Below are 22540 nucleotides of genomic sequence, written 5' to 3'. Positions count from 1 at the left end.
TATGCTATGGACCCAGGTTGGGGTCCAAAACTACGTCGTTTTTGTCTTTTTTTTTTTTTAATTAGTAAACATATTGCTGAATATAGAGTTGTCCAAAAATGTGTGAATGTAGAGGTTTCAAAATGTGAATGTAGAATATAGAAATCGTGAATGTAGATTTATGATTGTGTGAATGTAGAATATAGAAATCGTGAATGTAGATTTATGATTGTGTGAATGTAGAGTTGCCCAGAAATGTGTGAATGTGGAGGTTTCAAATTGTGAATATGGAGTATAGAAATCGTGAATGTAGAGTTATGCATGTGTGAATCTGTAATAGAGTTAAGAAGTTCTAGTAATTTGTAGCCATGTAATGTGTGAATGTGGAGTTCTCAAGTTGTGAATGTAGAGTATAGGACCTGTGAATATAGAGTTTTGAACGTGTGAATGTGGAGTTTACAAATTGTGAATGTAGAGTATAGTGTATGTGAATGTAGAATATAGTTACTAAACATATAATCCTGTAATGTGTGAAAGTAGAGTATAGTTACTAAACATATAATCCTGTAATGTGTGAATGTGGAGTTTACAAATTGTGAATGTAAAGTATAGTGTATGTGAATGTAGACCCAGGTCCACCTTGCAAGGTGAACCTGAGTCCACGGCATAACAACCCCTTTAAAGTTTAAACTAGTGAAACTTAACACCAAGCTAAGCTTCAAATTTTAATATTATAAATTTTGTTTTGTTTGAACTAAATTTTTGATAGGTACATTATTCTCAACACACTAGAACTAAATGTGCGCTCATAACTTTTAAATTGGGTGTTTATTAACACTTAGCTAACATAAGGCAAGACTAATAATACACTCCCTCTAATTTGTTTCTATATATGTCTTTAAGAAATGTTCTATCCTTCAATCGATCTTTATTGTAAATGTTTCATCTTATAATTTAATGAATTAGTTCCTTTATTCTAAAAAAATAAAAAAAATACACTCCCTCTATTTGAAAACATTGTCTCATGTTATTGGTAGGCAATTTTAGAAGAGTACATACGTATATTAAATACATTTATTATTTGATATTGTTGGGGTTATGGTAATGCCCATATCCCTAGGACCCAATGGTTGAACAAAGAAAATATACTTTACCTCGCGACTTAGCATAGTGATTCGTTGCCTAACTTGAAGTCATGATTGAAGGCGGCAATGTGAGAGGTTTGAATTTCGCTAGAAACATGAACGGGAAAAAGGTCCAGGATGATGGAAGGTGTGGATTGGATTCGTTGTGCACTGAGTGATGGTGATTTACCTCTGCAGTGACTCTAGAAGCGAGGTTGCTAATTTGATCTTGAAACACCGTGCTTATAAAATTTGGGATTTTATTCTTTTGAATTTGATCTTGAAACACCGTACTTATAAAATTTGGGCTTTTATTCTTGTAAATAGCAATATAACTCGAGGACTCTATTGTTAAGTGAATACTATTGACTCTGATTTGTTACAATCTTTCTATTCTTGTAAATAGCAATATAACTCGGAGAATCTATTCTTGTAAATTTGATCTTGAAACACCGTACTTATAAAATTTGGGCTTTTATTCTTGCTCGGGGAATCTATTGTTAAGTTAATACTATTGACTCTATTACAATCTCCCATATGGGAGTACAACTTGGTGTCACTAGACCACAAGGTCTTGTCAAAAATCTATTGTTATGTGAGTGTTTAATATTCCTAACAGATCACCTCTAGGTAGCTAGGTCCAAACCCCAACGAATATATATATATATCAAATGAGACCACCTCTTACTGTAAAACCCTTCACAAATGCACACAAGCTATTACACAAATACACACAGACTAGATTGTGTGCAATTCGCCCAACATTAATGCACACAATGCCAGCTACCATGTATGCATTCGTGCATATTAGCATATAATAGCTTGTGTGCATTTACAAAGGGTCTCACGGGAATAAGTGGATGCACTTGAATACACACACACACAAACACAGACACAAATATGCATTTCAATGCCAAAATTGTGAACTTGAAGACAGAGATATGCACTTGTAGGCCAAAATAATGTACTTGAAGACACAAAAATGTGCACTCGAAGACCAAATTATGCAATTAAAGGCACAAAGATGTGCAATCAAAGTAATTTATGGCACCAAAAAGGAAAGTTATTCAACTTAAGTGTTATTGAAGCAATTACCCTTACAAATCGTTTGTAAATCTCACAAATTTCATTAGAAATTTAGTTGGAAAGAATATAAAAGATATAATAAACACTAGCTCATAATTGTGCACTTGAAGGCACAAAAATGTGTACTTGAAAGTACAAAAATGTGCACTTCAATACCAAAATTCTACATTCGAAGGACGAAGGTATAAAGATGTGCAATCAAACCAATTTATGGTACCAAAAAAAAATTATTTAACTTAAGTTTTATTAAAGCAATTACCTATGCTCTTACAAATCGTTTGTAAATCACACAAATTTCATTAGAAATTTAGCTATACGTTATTGAAAATAAGGAAAAAATATAATAAATATTGACCCATAATTGTGCACTTGAAGATACAAAAATGTACACTTGAAGGTACATAAATATGCACTCGAAGGCCAAAAGTGTGCACTCAAAGTCTCAAAGGTATAAAGATGTGTACTCAAAAGGAAAAACTATGCACTGATACAAAATATATGCACTTGAAGAAGGAATTGAAAATTTGCACTCAAACAAGAAAAAATGTGCACTCAAAGACAAAGAACATCTAAACTTACCTACTCAAAATTACAATAATGTCATCGTGTGTTTTTTTAATTCTTTTTCATTTGGATTGTTGATTTGGACTAGATCTATGGTTGATCGAGATTTAACCCTTTTTTTAACCTAAAGCCTTCATTCTCGTATGATATATATATATATATATATATATATATATATATATATATATATATATATATCCTCATAATACATGCATTATAAATTTAAAAGTAAAAAGCATTTAATTCTTATTTAAAAGCCAATTTAGGTAATGAACGAAGCAATAAAAGTTGTATTTATAAGGTGGGATAAATTTCTAATCTCTATATAGTAAAGCACAACTAACTAATTAACATCTTTTTTACAGACAACAAGAGTATTAATCACCCACCGCAACCCAACATTAATTAATTGTACAATTCCCCTCAAACTAGCCTGCACAGCATTATCATCTATAAGTAAATTAAACATGATGTGAAATTGGGACACAAATATTTCCCTTTTATGAAAAGTTTTCAACACTACATACTAGTCTAGCTAGCTGCTAGTACTAGAGATTTAATTTGTTAGCTTAATGCCCATGTAAACTTCGCCTACGTAAAAACAAAACTTTCTCACTTTAAATGCCTCATACCCTGACTCGACAGGATTGTGTGACATAGGTATTTAATTTGCTAGCTTAAATTAATGTCTATGTAAACTTTGTTCACATAAAAAACAAAATTCTTTAATTTGCCGCAAAGATCCTCACACTCTGACTCGATTTCACAGGATTGTGTGGCATAGATATTTAATTTGTTATCTTAATGGCTGTGTAAACCTGAGAGCATAATGGTGCACTGTGATAATTCCTTCACACAGAAAACGCATAAACAAATGCCTACTTTATTTTTCCATGCATGGAAGTTGATAGGTGACAGCCACCACATTCTAGTCTGTGTATGTCTGATCTGTGATCTCTGTGTATTAGATTAATGCCGAACCTTAAACATTAAGAAACTGATGAAGATTACCCCTCCAACCTCTAAAAAGCACTAAGCATAATTTAAAAAAATAAAATATACAGGGATGGAAAGTGTGAGAACAGACCACCAACTATATGCTTCTACTATGCCTGTTTGATTCACCTACTTGCATGAATCTAACTACTATAAATAGAAAAAAGAATGCACACAAACTCTAACTCAACTGATTGATCCGTCCAAAATAAGTTAATAGCTCAACTTTGTTGACAGCTAAATACAAAATGCAGGGTTTAGAAATTTTTATGGATGTCTTACTTTTAGACATCAAATTTGCCGATTCTAAGGCAGAAGCTTAAAGGGTAAGTCTAATATCTTACTATCAAAACGTGACACTACACGTGAAAAATAACCTTTTAAGAAATTTTAATTTGTACTAGTAAAAAAATCTTGGTGGTATAATTTATGCTGCTCAAGTGCTCCTACTACTATAAAGCCCCTCACTTTATTGTGGCTAGCTCCTTATATTCTCATTCTCTCTTGCTTTATCTCTCTCTTTCCTCCATTGTTGATGTGATTCTCCACTAACTTCACTACAAACCCATCTAACTTTACAAAAAGAGAGAACTAAAGATCATATATCAAGAACACAACAATGGTTTTTTCCTCTATTCCAGCTTATCTTGATCCAGCCAACTGGCAGCAGGTATTGGTTTAATTTTTCCCCCCTCATTTTATGCTTCAATCCTCAAAAAAGATTAATATTNATATATATATATATATATATATATATATATATATATATATATATATATATATTCCTCATAATACATGCATTATAAATTTAAAAGTAAAAAGCATTTAATTCTTATTTAAAAGCCAATTTAGGTAATGAACGAAGCAATAAAAGTTGTATTTATAAGGTGGGATAAATTTCTAATCTCTATATAGTAAAGCACAACTAACTAATTAACATCTTTTTTACAGACAACAAGAGTATTAATCACCCACCGCAACCCAACATTAATTAATTGTACAATTCCCCTCAAACTAGCCTGCACAGCATTATCATCTATAAGTAAATTAAACATGATGTGAAATTGGGACACAAATATTTCCCTTTTATGAAAAGTTTTCAACACTACATACTAGTCTAGCTAGCTGCTAGTACTAGAGATTTAATTTGTTAGCTTAATGCCCATGTAAACTTCGCCTACGTAAAAACAAAACTTTCTCACTTTAAATGCCTCATACCCTGACTCGACAGGATTGTGTGACATAGGTATTTAATTTGCTAGCTTAAATTAATGTCTATGTAAACTTTGTTCACATAAAAAACAAAATTCTTTAATTTGCCGCAAAGATCCTCACACTCTGACTCGATTTCACAGGATTGTGTGGCATAGATATTTAATTTGTTATCTTAATGGCTGTGTAAACCTGAGAGCATAATGGTGCACTGTGATAATTCCTTCACACAGAAAACGCATAAACAAATGCCTACTTTATTTTTCCATGCATGGAAGTTGATAGGTGACAGCCACCACATTCTAGTCTGTGTATGTCTGATCTGTGATCTCTGTGTATTAGATTAATGCCGAACCTTAAACATTAAGAAACTGATGAAGATTACCCCTCCAACCTCTAAAAAGCACTAAGCATAATTTAAAAAAATAAAATATACAGGGATGGAAAGTGTGAGAACAGACCACCAACTATATGCTTCTACTATGCCTGTTTGATTCACCTACTTGCATGAATCTAACTACTATAAATAGAAAAAAGAATGCACACAAACTCTAACTCAACTGATTGATCCGTCCAAAATAAGTTAATAGCTCAACTTTGTTGACAGCTAAATACAAAATGCAGGGTTTAGAAATTTTTATGGATGTCTTACTTTTAGACATCAAATTTGCCGATTCTAAGGCAGAAGCTTAAAGGGTAAGTCTAATATCTTACTATCAAAACGTGACACTACACGTGAAAAATAACCTTTTAAGAAATTTTAATTTGTACTAGTAAAAAAATCTTGGTGGTATAATTTATGCTGCTCAAGTGCTCCTACTACTATAAAGCCCCTCACTTTATTGTGGCTAGCTCCTTATATTCTCATTCTCTCTTGCTTTATCTCTCTCTTTCCTCCATTGTTGATGTGATTCTCCACTAACTTCACTACAAACCCATCTAACTTTACAAAAAGAGAGAACTAAAGATCATATATCAAGAACACAACAATGGTTTTTTCCTCTATTCCAGCTTATCTTGATCCAGCCAACTGGCAGCAGGTATTGGTTTAATTTTTCCCCCCTCATTTTATGCTTCAATCCTCAAAAAAGATTAATATTCTTCTCACTTTTTTCTTCTTTTCTCAACCCCTCTTTAATCGTTGAATATACTTGATAGATATCTAATAAGTCTCTCCTCTTTTAATTAATTCCTTCAATCTTTGATTGTTATTTTTGTATAGCAGCTAAATCATCAAGTTGGAACAACGACACAGGTCCCTTCCGTGCCGCCTGCGGCGGCGGCTGCGCCGCCGCCGCCGCATGGAAGCGCGGGGACGATTCGGCCGGGATCTATGGCGGACAGGGCGAGGCTAGCGAACGTACCGATGCCGGAGACTGCTCTGAAATGTCCTCGGTGCGAATCGACGAACACGAAGTTTTGCTATTTCAACAACTACAGTCTCACTCAGCCGCGGCACTTCTGCAAGACGTGCCGGCGGTACTGGACGCGCGGCGGCGCGTTGAGGAACGTGCCGGTCGGGGGCGGTTGCCGGCGGAATAAGAGGAGTGGTAAGGGGAGTAGTAGTGGTGGTGGTGGGAGCGGTAATAATAATAAGTCTCCTTCTAATAGTAGTGAGCGGCAGGCGAGTAGCAGTTGCAGTGGCGTTTCCACTAGCAGTATTATGTCCGGAAATTCCGGGGGCGGGTTGTTGGGCGGGCCGCAAATTCCGCCGCTACGGTTTATGTCGCCGTTAGGTCAACTCTCCGAGCACTACCCTACCGGAAATGATAGTATTGGGCTCAATATCAATTACTCCGGTCTTTCCGCCATGGCAGGTCGAGACAATTTTCCTTTCCAATTCGGAAACAATAACAACAATAATAACAATAACAATAACAATAATAATCTGCTCGGTGGTGGAGGAGGAGGAGGGATTGCTTCGCTTTTGTCAGGTGGTATTGAGCAGTGGAGGCTTCAAACACCGATCCTGGGGGGACTGGATCTGTCCCAACCGGGACTGTACCAATTCCCGGGAGGTTCGGAGGCGGCGCCGTCAGGTTTTCTCGGCGGCGAGACGAGTGAAACCAGGCCGAAGTTCACGAGTTCTTCGATGCTGACTACTCAGATGGCGTCGGTGAAAATGGAAGACCATAATAACAATCAAGAATCAAGTATGGCAAGGCAGCTGTTGGGGTTTCAACCGGGCAATGACCAGTGGGGCGGCGCCGCCGCCGCCGCCTGGAGCGATGTTTCTGCTAGTTTCAGTTCTTCTTCCACCACCAATCGTCTATAATATTAGTGTTAAAGCCGAGTCCAGCATCCAGTCATCCAAACGTGATATTAAGCTTTCAGCCAGTGGTAAGCATTTAATCTTGACAATTGGAATGAAGTAAGAGTGTGTGGCCTGCAAAACTCTCTTGCTTGCTCTTCATGTAGTGAAGCTTTGAATTTTATGAGTGAAGCTTCAATTCAGTGTAAAATGGATGCAGGCATACACTTAAGGAGCTGTTTGGGGAGGGTTCTGATGATCTGGTTTTAACCCTAGAAGGTTTGCTAGTCTTAATTATATTTCTTGTTTTGCATTTTAGTTTGTAGTGGTAGCTCTCTTTGTTGTAGTATGTAGTGATAATGGTTGGAGAATTTGAGTGTTTAATTTTAATTTGGTGTTTCTTGTAGCATTTATTAATGTCTTAATTAGGCATCATGATCTTATTAATTTTCAGATTTTAGTTTGCAACTAATTAAGTGTGCAAAGTTTTTTTCTTTACTCATACATCTGTTAAGATAAGTGATTATAAAACGTTGTAGCTAGTAGCGAAAGCTCAATTTCATTTCTTTATATTTGCTTAGCCACCAATGTCACGTTTCGATGGTAAGATGCTGGACTCAACTCTCCATGCCACTGTCAATAATAAGTTTCACTTTGTTAGCAACCACAAAGTGTAGATCGAGACATGAATTTGGCCTTTTGATGGGCTGTGTACAAGTATTTAGGGAATTGTAAGCTAGTTGATACATATTTCGCGATTTACATCGTTTAAGGAATTGAAACTTATTATATATTCAATTAATTAGCAAGTTAAATAGAGTTAATGCATTTCAGCTGGTTGCAGCTTTCCACTATATATCCCTTTTATAAACTTGTTCTTCTTTTCTGTGGTACCGAAAAATTTAAAGTCATTCTGGTATCCTCCATACACAACATTATATTATATATGTTTTATCCATAATTTGTCATTTAATCATTATTTTCTTTTCATGAACTTGTCCACATTGATCAATCCTATTCAATATATCTCATTTTTATCTTTTAGTAGTTTTTCATTTAATAAGTCGGTAAAATATCAAATTATGAATAAAAATGACATGTTTTTGAAACTTAAATATATACCAAATGTATGTAGTGAAATCCAGAAAAAAAGCCAATAAAAAGATATAATAGTTGGTGAGTTAAAGATGCATGGGAAATCACTTTACATAATACAGTATTTTGTGACATTGCATATAATCCTATCTCTTCTTCAAGATGTCATTCTTGATTTTCTAAAACACATTCTGTTGGTGAAATGTTAAGAAAGAATGTTGTGAATGCACAATTGATTTTTAGGTTTTCAAGGACTGACTGAGAATGCTTTTTATGCCAACATTCTTTTTTATTGTGCACATTTAGCTAAGGATGTTTTGTTGTAATTAAGTACTGAAATTCTGTTATATATGAATCTTATGAGCATAACTGGAAAGTGAAAGTTCATCTTTTCTCACGAATGTAACACACACACATGCTGGATCAAATACGGACAGGGTTTCTTGTGTAACCGGTATGGATGGCATCATTAGGTATGCATAAATGCACCATACAGTATAAAATAAAATGCACAAATGCATGACATCTAATTGTGCATTTCCAAACACTTGATGGTGCATTTATATGTACTAATGATGCAATCTGCACCGACCAAACGGCAACCTGAACCTCTGTGTGTGTGGAATATAGAACCGAAAGTGGAAAGAACATTCTTGGAAGCTTTCCCAGATTTATATATATTTATGCATGCAGTTGTATCCAACCAAGATGCTACGATATGGAGAATCAGTAAATTAACATCGTCAGAGTTATGGTATTCTTGTCATTTGCTTCATCTTTTCTGTGAGACCAAAATTGTGTGTTTTATAATGTCAGTGTGTTCCAGCATCAACTGCGATACAATAAAAATATAATCTTGGATTCTTCTTTCCCTTCTTGCATTACCTAGGCCTGTTCATTTAATTTGTTAGCATGTATATATTGTTGACCATGTAATAATAATATAAATATAAATGAATAATCCAATCATCAGCTTAAGCTTTTAGTTGAGATTAAACACATACTTCAGTTTATATTTCTAAATAAGGTCAGATCGAAACTCAATTGGATTAATCTCATCATGTTGTATAATACCACTACATGCACTATATATACACGGATACACCCAATTAGGTTCATAATATTATGCTAATTACTTAAAATAATATAATGATTTAATATCTCACTTGTATTTAAAATTCAATAATACAAGGATTATTTTATTAGATCTACGTAGGTTTTAAGGTCCCCAAAGGCCTCATGTAAAAACGTGTAGTTTAATGTACTATTCCATTCAACTTGGGGGGAAGGGAGGAACAAAGATTCTTGGGTAATGATTTTGATAATAATTATATTTCCAATAATTGGGCACCAAGTAATCATTAGATTCAGGCTGTTTTTGACGACGGAGTTTTACGTTAAACAAGTACGACAAACACTACAAATTAACCCACTATATATTACTCCGTATCATTTTACTCTTCCCTTTTATCATTTATCACTATATATTTCACACATTTACCTTCAAAATTTTAAAACATGCAACTTACCTTAGCTTTAAAAAAAAAATAGTCAAATTAGCTATGATTATGATTTTAATCTAATTGCATGGGTGCCAAACAATGATAAAAAAGATACTATAGAAATTGAAATGTACAACATGTCGCATATGATCTTCCTAGTACGATTTATCTATCTTAAATTGTTTTGCGAGCTATTACTATATTACATAGGAACGAGAATTTTTCTAATACACACTCTTAGATGGTGGCTGCAATTTCCTTCGTCACTCAAAAATTTATTATTTATACCACAACTATATCATATGCATGTTATATTGTAACTTTTAATAAGAACGCATTACAATCCTTTATATTTAGTAGTTATTTATAAATTTAGTCCTACATCTAAATTTTTGGAATGGTCTAAATTTTACTTGAGCACATGAATATGAGCCATTGTTGATGCTAGAAAAAAAAAATCTTAATATATGGGATTCTAGCACCTTAATTACTAAATTTATAAGTGAAAAGATCAAGCAAAGCAAATAAACTATGTAAAAAAGTATACCACTCTTTTAGACTATGGTAGAAAATGGCATTTGATTTTAAAGTATCGCGGTAGAATTGATCAAGTGAATTTATGCTAGATTTTAAGAATTTTATTGTAAAATTTTTGGGATAAAGGTTAAATAGATCCTCAAATTATATTGAATTGTGCAATTATGCCCTTCAACTTCAAAAAGTTTCAATTAGACCATCAAACTTGTTATTTTGGAGCAAATAAGCCCTCTAACTTATTTGTGACTTGTAATTACAGGTCAGCTAGAATTTCGGCGAACCTCCACGGTCGCCGGTCGTTGATGGTTTGATTTGTTTGTTGGAGTTGGCCGGAATTCTAGCTGACCTGCAATTATAGGTCACAAATAGGTTAGAGGGTTTATTTGCTCTAAAATAACAAGTTTAAGGGCCTAATTTAAATTTTTTGAAATTGAAGAACCTAATTACACAATTCAATATAGTTTGTGTCTATTTCACTCTAATCCCAAATTTTTTTATTAATCCAAAAAAAAAAGGGTAAATATGCGTGATGAGAAAGGAAGGAATTAATATATATAGGGAGTATAATGTAACTTGCATGGTGCAGAATAGAACATGGAGCCTTAAAAGACGTTAAACGTGCCTGCTAAATTCCATACAAACAAAATCATTCATCAGTCAGTTCGCAAACTCCAAGGTTTGTGTTTTTGGAAATCTCCCAATTCCATACACGCTAATAAATCATCCATGATCCACCACTAATAATTACCTTCAGAAGTGATAGACTGATAGTACGATCATGACTCCATTATATTCATCATAATAATGAGTTTGATATATATTAATAATTCTTTCTATTTAATGCAATCATATTATAATAAAAAAAAAAGGCAAATAAGCTACTAAGTCGAGAATATAGTTAATTGAGTCTCATAACTAAAAGAATTTCATCTGAAACCCTTAAATTAAAAGAGTTCATCTGAGCTCAATTGTATTATTTATTCAACTTAAGAGTTTATTCAACCATTTTTCCTATTATAGTATATGATAAAGCCTATGGTAATTATCAACACTGGTGTTTGTTGTACCATATACAAGACAAAAGCGCTGGGAAAGGGTTTAGGTGTGTATTATATTGTGTGGACAATAATGTCTCCAATGCAAACTCAAATCAAAATCTTCATCTATCCTTCACCTTGAGGTAATATTGATACCAAGTATAAGAGTTATTATGTCAATCAAAACTATAGTACCTTAAAAATTTCTTATAATATTTAATTTAATAAATAGCTACACAAATTATAAGACACGATAATTAATTATAATATCTAATGACAAAAACTAATTACTTAATAGGTTTTAAAGAGGTATTAAAATCATGTGAATGATGTGATGACGAGTATTATTGCACACAATTGGATAAATCAAGTTTGGTACGTAATGAATCAGACGAGCATGTATGGATGGGTTTTGGTTTTAATAGTACTCTCTCTGTCTCATTTTATCTATCTTGTTTACTATTTATTGATCAAACAACTCTTTCTTCCTTGCTTATTTTCTTTAGTAATTTTTAACTAGTTTTATATTTAATTTTTTTATGTTTAATATTACTTTTAATGTAGTTTTTAAATATATAAATTTTATATACTGATACGAAAAATTAAATTAAAAATAAGAAATCTCATTAAACAAAACAGTAGGGAGGGAGTAACATTCGGTAACAAATCACGCAACACAAAAACATATAATTGAGTCAAATGAAATGGCATGAAAGAATGAGCTTAACTGCATTATGCTATGACAAGCAGTCCAAGATTTCACTTTTGATTCCATTGGCCTGGGCACACAGTTCAGAGCCATAATTTCGTGCAATGTGCACTGCAAGTTTCTAGTATGACCAACCATTGTTACATATATAATACTACATATGTGTTTATATAGAAATACTACAATATCTTGTCTTAAAGTATCTGCTGAAATATAGGATATTGATTTGAGTGGAGAGTCACGAATAATATAAAATTCAATTTTGTCTCGTCAAATAAAATATAAGTGTAAAAATCAAAATATTAGTATTCCTCTTATTATAATTCATTATTTTAATATGAATAATAATACAAATAATATAGAGGAAATTAAAGGTATATTAAAAATTATTTCAATCTATGATCATAATCTATAATTATAAATTTTATCAATTAGCATGCATTATATTTAAATTTACTTTAGATTGATCAGATGGTACCAACCACCAAGCATCCATTTTACTAGATGATAGTAGGGTATAGTAGAAGACTAGAAGTGGACATAATTGCTCATTCTACTTTTGAGTATAGAATGATCACTTGAGAGAGGACCAAAACACCAATAACAAAAAATTGACCACCTTTAATACGTTATATTTTCATTATATATATATATTTAAAAATCTGGTTCACTAAAAGAAATTGTTAACAATTGATTTAGTACGTGTAAAACCGCGAGAATAAGTAATATTTTTTTAGCAAAACATAATGTTGGCCTCCCAGCCTAACATATTGACATCGAAACATGGTACGGGCTACTATGAAAATATAAGAAAAATAAAGTTAAATATTTGTTATAAATTATACGGAGTACCTTTTTAGTGACGAGAGAAACTCACAACTACTACTCAAGGGTGTGCATTGGGTAAACCTAACTTTTGTGCAATAATAGCCCGCAAACCACACACACCAAGAAAAATAAATCGCTCTGCAAACCCTATACGACAAACTCAATCAAGAATAATGTTTTGACAATAATATAAATTATACCTTTTGATGTAATTGTAATTTGTAAGTGTCTGATTGAGGATGACAAATATAGGCAACGGGTTCACTAAAAAATATTACATATTTAAAATCCATTTTCATATGAATAGATGTTTGGTAAATTTCTGTGAATCGTTAAAAGTGGGATTGGAATCAAATATAAATTATTTCTAACTATCGAATTAAATGATCTCTACGCTAACTCAATTTGGTTCAATATTTGTTCTATAATATAGCGTAACTTTGGCAGCCAATGGAAATTAAATCGTAGTCTTAATTGGAGCTAGCAAGCAAAGGAATCTTCCAACTTCAATTCTCCTTTTTGCAGGAACCAATGCGAGACAGAAGACTAAGATGCTTATACCAACCTAACATGGAATAAAGCAACACGCCCACCCCTCTTATTCATCCATCTCAACTTCTCTATATAATTGCATAAACAATATAGGAGTACTATGTTTGTGTCTGTCTGTCTGTCTGCCTGTCTAGCTATGTGTGTTCGTGAATCTCACTGTGGTGTGCTGCAAAAAGAAAATGCTCTACAGAAGATCAGACTAGCTACAAATCATCTTCACATCATATAAGACTTGATTGATATTATTTGTCGGTTACGTTGCTTTTCTTGTTCCCATCCAAACAATTAAGAATAATTTATTTATTAATTACCACTAGGATTTTGACTAAGTATAATTGGAGGAGTAATAATAATCACTATCTAGATAGAATGTTTGTCTACGTGGTCTGGTGTGATCCCGAGATTGTCGTTTATCTCTCTCAAAGTATGTGCATCAATTCAATTCTTATATTGACCAACACAATTTGACTAATTATTTCTTGAAAAGAAGTTATTCTCTACTACTGTTTTGACTCAACTTCAATCACATCATTTAGATAATTGTGAGCTCAAATCATATCAACTCTTGATTTTATAAGAGCATCCCTATCAAAGGATAATAAGGAGATAATGTCAGAGAAGCATCCTATATGGTATGAGAGATGGAATGAGAGAGAATGAGAAAAATCATACAAATGAATGGTTCAAAGCACACATATCTACTTTATAACCTTCAGCTGCTGTGCCCATGGGCGTCAAGGCGCCCCTGACAGCTTGGTTTTTTTCTTTTTTTTTTTTAAATATCAAATTTGTTTTATTTTATTTTTCATCCCCTCTCATTTTCTCTTTCTTAATCACACTTACAAAAACTCCTTAAAAACCGCAAAAAAACTCCATTGATAAGGATGCTCTAACTGTTCATCAAATGCCACATGCCATTGAGTTTCAAATAGGATCGGGATGGAACCAGGAATTTCAATCACTAAGAACGAACCATTGAGCTTTAAAAGTTTTATTTAATTTTATTAATTGTTGCCTTGTTGGTATATTTATTATTTCAAATTTTTGTTTGGTTATCTAAATTTATTTTTTTTAAAATTAAAATTTAAAGTTATTAATTATAAATAAGTGAATAAAACAATAGATGATGTGTAGAAGATGGACCCACGAAAAGGGGAGGAAAATGGAGAAGGATTAGAGAGAAAATAGGAGATGAGATTAGTGTTCTACTATATGAACTCTCAAATTCTGCTTCCTCAACCAAATTTCCTGATGTGATAAGTTTGAATAAGACATCTTTATCTTGTGTATTCAGAGAAAGTTGTCCACATCATATATTTAGGAGTAGTGTATATAGTTTTTTTTTTTTCAGAAAATTATATAGTGATATGGATAAAATAGGGCAAATTATATGGTGGACCACGGTCCACAATGCATTGTGGACCGTAGTCATGGCTGATATTGCAGTTGTGTTGAACGGATACTGCAGCTGTGTTGTGTTAAAAGGAAACTGCAGTTACGCGAAACAGATGTCGTTCATCCATTCAACACAACTGCAGTATCCATTCAACACAACTGCAATATCCGTTCAATACAACTGCATTTACAGACAGATGAAATGGCCTATGTTTCGACAACTGCAGTTTCCTTTCAACACAACTGCAGTATCCGTTCAACACAACTGCAGTATCAATTCAACATAACTGTATTATCAACCATGACCCATGGTTCACAGTGCATTGTGGACCATGATCCACGGTATAAGTACCGATAAAATAGACCCGCAAAATAGGAAAATAAGTGAAGAAGGGTTGTGGATTCCTTAAGAATTCAAGCTATGGAGTCCTTAAAATGGATGGCTCGGAAATCCAAGCATGCATCTTCTATTTCACTTTTTAAAAAATGCATTTTTTTTTTGAAATAAAAAAAATGCATGTTTTTTTTTGGGAATTTTTTTTTTTTTTTTTGCATGTTTTCTGTACAGCGTAGCAGCTTTCACTTTTGCAACGTTTATGAGTACTTAGTACGTACTGTAATGGAGAGGAGCTGAGGGAAACAGATTTTGAGGTATTCTCAGTTTCAGTCTTATCCAAAATTGTGCATGTAGCAACATTATATATAGTTATACAATCATAACGCTTTACAATGTGAAAATATCATTTTTCATGTTTTTCTTCTTCGACTTTTATATTTTAGGCGATGAGGAGAATTCACGTTCATTATTCAAGAGTGTGTACTTGGTAATCCAGTCTCGTAATCTTAGTCAGTAAAAATTTACAAGAAAGTAAACCAACATAAATTACACATAGTTAAAAAGCTCAAATCAAGAGACTCGTGACTTTGAGGTTATAAGTTTTTCTTCTTAATCATTTTAGTTGAAATGAAGAGTATGTGATGACTTTGATCAATCTTCCTAACCATCCAAATTTGAGGTTTCAAATTTTGGTTCACAAGAAAGTATTTTCCTAAGAGAAATAAAAAAAAATTTACTTAATTGGTTGATGGAAATGAATTTCTCAAATTTAAGGAAATGAATTCTTTGATTTTGATCACTTGGCATTTTATTTTTCACACCTTCTGAAAAAAAAAAAAAAAAAGTTACAACATCAATTTCCATATATATTACCCGGCCCTCACATATCCTTACCATGTCCAAGCATTTGAGTCTTTAATTATATTAATTATTATCATCAACTTATTTTCTATCAACCAAACAATGAAATTGATATTTCAAATGATTTTTGCCATTACATTTAAATTCAATAAATCTTTCTACAAACCAAACCAGACATGACGATGTGTTTATAAATAAATAAATAAATCTGTATATCCTTTAAAAATTTTGAATAAAAAACAGAAGAATTAAAATATCGTTGTCTAAAACGACTGATAATGTTAAAAGGTATAGGCACAATAATATAATATGCATCACATCGCACAATTGAAACATTTTCTTTTATAAATATACATTTGTAGCAGTCAAGAATCTGATTCCTGCTGAGCCTTTCATAATTTCTTCTGGAGAAAAGTTGGCCCACTTGATTGCCAAGTAGCATATAGTTGGAAAGGGAACCCAAACATTAAAAATATTATTTTGGAAATCCACTATTTATTTATTATATTTTTTTAACAAAAAAAATTAAATAAATTGTAAGGCGTGTGGGTGGGCAATGATACCAGCTTGGAAAATTCTCATCTTCATACAGTTTAACAGATTTGGACATCTGCCGTCATGGATACAATATATATTAATATTAAATTTAATATTATAAAATTTAAATGGTAAACAATTTTAGTCAAGTCTCATTAGCCAAATCATACACATAAAATATGACAGATGGAGTAATATAATATGATATTGCAAGAATATTTTGTACAAATTTATAAAATATTCTACAGTACCAAATGGCGAAATTGTCAATTACTATAAATTAAAATAAATAATTTTATTTTGTAAATAAAATTATATTTTTATTTTCACTATTTATAGAAGTGCTGGAAAAAAGTAAGTCTCACAAAATGTGTGTGCTGTAATGTCCCAATAAGAATACATTTCATTTATTTATTCTATATGAAAACAAATATTCTTTTGATAGACTAGTTCTCTAATTCTTTGAGAATCATATTTTATATTTGGTATATGTATATATACAACTAAATAATATTATCTGATTTTACATTCCATACTAGTTGTCAATTATAATGCACGATGCATGCATGATTTGCATGCAGTGGATTCTTGCGTAAAACAGCACTTTAGGCTTTATTTTTCTTTATATATTTCTTGTCGCATACTCCCCTAGTTTATCTCCTATATATTGCTTCCAATAATCAACGTATTTTTATATTCATTCCATGCATGCATATATGGTGGGGAGATGCTATAATATATTTGAAATGAATTTAATTTATGTGAAAAATTTTAAAGCACCAATTAATATCATATCGTTGTCATATTATATACTTGATAGAAATGTGTATTTGTAACATATTGTGCCGAATACTGTCAATATATGCATACTAGTGTCAATAAGTATCAGATATAACACGTCACTGATATCATTTGACACATCCCCATAGAGTGATATGTGCCTACTTTTAGCTCTTGATTGAAGTGGCGCGAGTGATCACGTTTTTTGTAACTCTGATTTTGTTTATGTTTATTTAGCTTTTCCTATATATAATTGAGAAAAATGCATAGGATTATTGATGTTACAGGTTGTCATTTTGTTAAGGTTTCTAATAGAACTCTAAGGATAATTTGTATCAGGTTTGCAATAATTGAAGAAGTATTATTGTACTAGATGTTGGACTAAGATATAGTTCCCAACTATTAAAAGTTAGACAAATATATAATATTTATTCTCAACTATTAGACATGCATGGGACAAGCAAGATTCTTTGGTCAACAATGCCCTAATAATGGAAGGATATGATATGATGCTGCGTAACTTTTTTATTGGATTTTTTCAGATTTTAAACAATTGTATTGAATATGTATGTATTTTGGGGCTTAGTTAATTGTAATACAAAGAGATTTTAATTTTTTTAAAACATAATTATCAAGTAGTATAAATAATAATTAAATATAAATTATATAATTAATAACGAAGACTAAGAATTAGGTATAATTTTAGAAAAATAATAATAAGACACATTGAACATTTGACATATACACATAGGGAATTTATATATATATATATATATATATATATATATATATATATATAGATATATATATATATATATATATATATAAAGGCTGGATTTCAACATGTAACATGATTGAAATTGGTCAAGCTTCTTTTTCCCTGTCATTGTGGTGCCAAATTATCTTTTTGAATTGAAAGCGATTAGCACCTTCCCTAATTTAATCCTCAAATGCTAAAATGTAATAAACTAAGAATTGAGCTCCACTTTTTGTACAAATTCAACCCTGTGGATCAATCATAGAATCTCTTTTTTCCTTTGATTTGGCCAACGATTTGGGAAGGCCAAGGGAATTTAATTAAGACAACAAATTCTGCATAATATATTGAATATAATGCAATATAATTTATCGATGAATTTTAATTTATTGATTAGAGAGTTATAGCCCATGTTGGAATTTAATAAACATGGCCTTATATGTTTATGAATATTGGTATATTATTATTGATTTAAGAGTTACATTGTTGGAATATGTTGCATTTAATTGTATGACTTCCTAGGTAAATTCCAAACAAAAATGTATGATGATAAATATTGCTAAGGATGTATGTTAAGTAGGCTAATCCAACTCAACCCAATTCAGGCCCACATAGGCTCACCATTATAGCATGTCGATCGGGTTGTACTCAACCCTCACTTTTAGGTTCATAGCAAAAAATGATTCGAAGAGGAATTTCGAAATTTTAAAGTATCTCACAAAAGTTATAATAAAAGTAAAGTTGGAAGGTGAGGTAGGTAGATTATATTTTTGTAACTTGTAAGTGTTTAATCCAATTAATGTGAGGGTATAATTCCATTAAGTTGGTTATCGAGAATATTAATATTTAGTTTTTTTATTAATTTATAATTGCATTATTCTAATCATTATTATTTGCATTTTTAAAAAATGAAAAAGAGAAAATGGAACGTCGTTACATTTGTTTAAACACGTACCCATAAATAAGGAAAAATAACCCTTTTGACTCAAATTATTTTAATTTTGAAAAATTGGTCCTGTATGGCTATAAGTTAATTTAAATAAATTTAGTCCTTTAATTTTTCATAATGTTACACTTTTAGTCTTAGTATTATATAATTGTCAAACTCCATTAACATATGAGGTTATTTTTATAATTTACAATCAATATTCACTGTTAAAAATTACGTTCACATGGAAAAATGAAACTTTAATCATAGTCTTTAATCATAGATATTAATTTTAAATGATAAAGATATATAACCACATAAAAAAGAATTTGTTAATGGCAATTGATAAGTATATGGCATCAAAGACTGAAAGTACAATATAATAGACAATTAAGGGACTAAATATATTTAATTCCATTAACATAAAATTTCAAGAGTGAAACAATTCAAAGGCCAAAAGTGTTGTTTTTCTATAAATAATAAACTTGTCTTTAATTTTAAAAGGCTAGTAATATTAGGCTAATTTTATGAATTTATATATAATTTATTTATGTTTTTGGAACATATTTTCTAGGGAAAAAAAAAGAATAAATAGTTATCATCTTTAGTGGAAAAATATATGAAGGGACTGAAAACGAAATAATAAAACATTTTAGGACTTTAAATAAAAACAAATTAAATGAACCATTGCTTTATTTTGGAAAATAATGTAAACTTTTTTAGCATGCCAAACATGAAACATGGTAGTCTAAATCCGCATACGTATAAGTCAGTGAACTTTTGACTTCATAATTATAAAAAGATTCTTAATTTTAGGTCATTGGTCCAATCCCCTTACTTTAGATTTCGTTATTAGTATTTTTCTAGTATCTTATATTTTTCTCTCTCTTTTTTTTTTTTTAAGGTTTCATAGTCCCAACTTCTATTTTATCTTTTAATTTTGTTTTAGTTTTTAAATGTTTTCTTTATTCAATATAACTTTTATTCTAGTTTTTGAATATACTAATTTTATTCCTTGTGAGGATTTATTTATTTTTTATAAACAAAACCAAACACAGCCCAACTCTTAGGGCTATATCCCTTAGTCCAAAATTTTACTTATTAAGACAACATATTGGGCCGGACTGGTAGATACATTTCGCCATTTAAAGGCTTATATCTCTCGAAAGGGCATATTATATTATGGACAATTTATATGCACCAAATAGGCAAATTATTCTATGGAACTGGTCCACCTTGCAAGGTGGATTCAGGTCTAAAACGGCGTAGATACACAATTTATATATTAAATGTTCATAATTTACCTTTATTCACAATTTGTATACTACGAACACACAAGTTTAACATATATGTAATTGATTACCTTGTTTCGTATTCACAAGTTCCTTTCAAATACTGTAGTCAATTCTAATACTTAAAATACACAATTTAATATTTTTAAAATGTAGTACAGTCTTGTATTCACAAATTCTCTTTCTACAATTGTTATGTGTTTTGACTTAGAAACACAATTTACATTCTGAAAGTTCACAATTCTAATACTAAAAATACACAATTCAATGTCCTTTAGGGGGCAAGGTGGACTCTGGTCCATGGTATAAGTAATAACAATTGCATCAAATATGAGCACATGTTCAATATAAAAAGTAAAAACATTGTAATTCATTAAAATGACATCAATTTGCTCATTATTATTTAAATATTTTTTTAATTTTTTATAAATAAAAATAATGTTACAAAATGTATTATTAAAAATATCTCATTGATATTATTTAAAACTTAAAAGGCACTCATATAATTATATTTTTTATTGTGTTGTTTCGTTTACTATATAAAGTTATAATAGTTAATTAATATAATGAATCTGTAATCTTGATTTATGGTGATATTTAATGGGTGATTACTTAGAAATTAGTTTGCTTTTCATTTGAGGCTTAGTTGTTTACTAGACATTGCAATATTGATAAAATGCATGAGCATTTTATATTGTGAAATGAACTTCCAATATAGTATTCCCTTAATAAACCTACTTCGCGTATATTATATTACTGTAAACATGAACCTTTCAGTATTGTATAAATGGATTTATTTTAGCATTGTAAAAATGAATTAATAGTATTGTGAAATGAACCCGTTAGGGATGGCAATAGGGCGATGTAGGGGTGGGGAGTACCATTCCTGTCACCGCATCGATTTTGTTCAACCAACCAATATATCTCTACTTGGAGAAGAAGATAGAGGAAAAGTAATAAGTATTAGGGGTTGTGAAACCTATTGAGACTTGTAGATGATTTTGTGATCAAGGCATCACTTGTATTTGGGTGAAAATACATAATAGAACATCTTACATGTCTTAGGAGAAAAGTGTAGTAGATCACTGTCGAACTACTATTTGGTATAGAGATCTCATGAGGAAACGAGGAATATGGTCGACTGCTAGTGTTAAGAGCCTAAGACAAGATTTTAACAAAATATTGTTGATGATTTTATATTTATACAAAAGGAAATATAGAATAATATATTTAAGTGATGATTCTTAATTAAAGTCATTTCAATAAACTAGGGGTATTGTTTTAATGAAGATTCACTCATCATCTATCTAAATTTTTACTAAACCAACAAGGCCCATGATATATAACATTGACTCTGGCTCACGATATAATTTGACGGGGTGAGTGTCAGTTCGGTTCGGGTGATACCTGAATTTTATTTTGGATATCCAAACATTTTGGGCGATGTTTTTGACATCCGATATCTGAACCAAATTTAATTCGGTTATATTCGATTCGGGTGAAATTATTTTAAATTTATTTCGGGTTAGTTGAATATACCCAAAAATTTATTTTTATCAATTTTGAGTTTTCTAACACTGTCACTCTTCATTGTTAGCAAATGTGTTGTGGATTGGGGAAATATGGGTACTAATATCAAATCGTATGCGCGTAAAATATACCTCTCTACTTTTTATATTTATTTTTTTATCATCCTTATTATTGAAGTAAGGAGGGATAACAAATCAAAACTTGTGTACACAAATTATTTTGGTTGCGATTCAAATTAATTCATCAAGGGTGTAGCTTAGAAATTTATCTAGAAATTTTATGTTGAGCACAAAGAATATAGGCAATATATATCATATGAATATTTAGATTTTCATCATCTTTAGATATTATATTTCCGGCCTCTACTTATTTATTTATATCATACAATTGTACTATTGGAACTAGATTGCATGATAATTTTATAGTAGTTGTTTAAACAACTCTCGTCGATACATTTTATCTCAAAAGTCACAACTTATCAAAGTACATAACATTTGAAATCTTAAATTTCAAACATATAGGAACTATTAAAAAAAAGATGTATAGATGATTTCTCATTGCAATGTGAACTAACAATCAAGTAAATATAAAAAAGTCTCACCATTCTCACCATGGCAAACACTAGGGTCGTCTTTCTCGACTCGTTTGCTT

General features: G+C 31.3%; 1 protein-coding gene across 5 annotated transcripts; it reads left to right on the top strand.

Annotated features, from left to right (window-relative positions):
* Positions 1-4254: 4254 nt before the first annotated feature.
* Positions 4255-7684, top strand: LOC116005518 (dof zinc finger protein DOF5.1). 5 transcript variants are annotated; one of them, XR_004094983.1, is made up of 3 exons: positions 5836-6001; positions 6184-7301; positions 7433-7684. XR_004094983.1 is itself a non-coding variant. In XM_031245730.1 (2 exons), exons 1-2 carry the CDS (start codon positions 4369-4371, stop codon positions 7234-7236), a joined length of 1101 nt encoding a protein of 366 aa, XP_031101590.1. In that variant the 5' UTR covers positions 4255-4368; the 3' UTR covers positions 7237-7684. The 5 variants fall into 5 exon arrangements, 4 of the variants coding, with proteins under 4 accessions (XP_031101590.1, XP_031101588.1, XP_031101589.1 ...); XM_031245730.1 differs by lacking the exon at positions 5836-6001 and adding an exon at positions 4255-4419 and having other exon boundaries at positions 6187-7684; XM_031245728.1 differs by lacking the exon at positions 5836-6001 and adding an exon at positions 4255-4419 and having other exon boundaries at positions 6184-7684.
* The last annotated feature ends 14856 nt before the right edge of the window (positions 7685-22540 follow it).

Source organism: Ipomoea triloba, chromosome 15 (genome assembly GCF_003576645.1).
Source record: "Ipomoea triloba cultivar NCNSP0323 chromosome 15, ASM357664v1".
In the NCBI taxonomy this organism is placed as follows: Eukaryota; Viridiplantae; Streptophyta; class Magnoliopsida; order Solanales; family Convolvulaceae; genus Ipomoea; species Ipomoea triloba.
This window is presented reverse-complemented; position numbering and strand designations above follow the sequence as displayed.

Bases quoted from the DNA above. Each gene is read 5' to 3' on its own strand.
- LOC116005518 (XM_031245728.1), top strand. From the start codon at position 4,369: ATGGTTTTTTCCTCTATTCCAGCTTATCTTGATCCAGCCAACTGGCAG. The intron at 4,420-6,183 runs GTATTGGTTTAA...ATTTTTGTATAG, and splicing joins ATCCAGCCAACTGGCAGCAG to CAGCTAAATCATCAAGTTGG.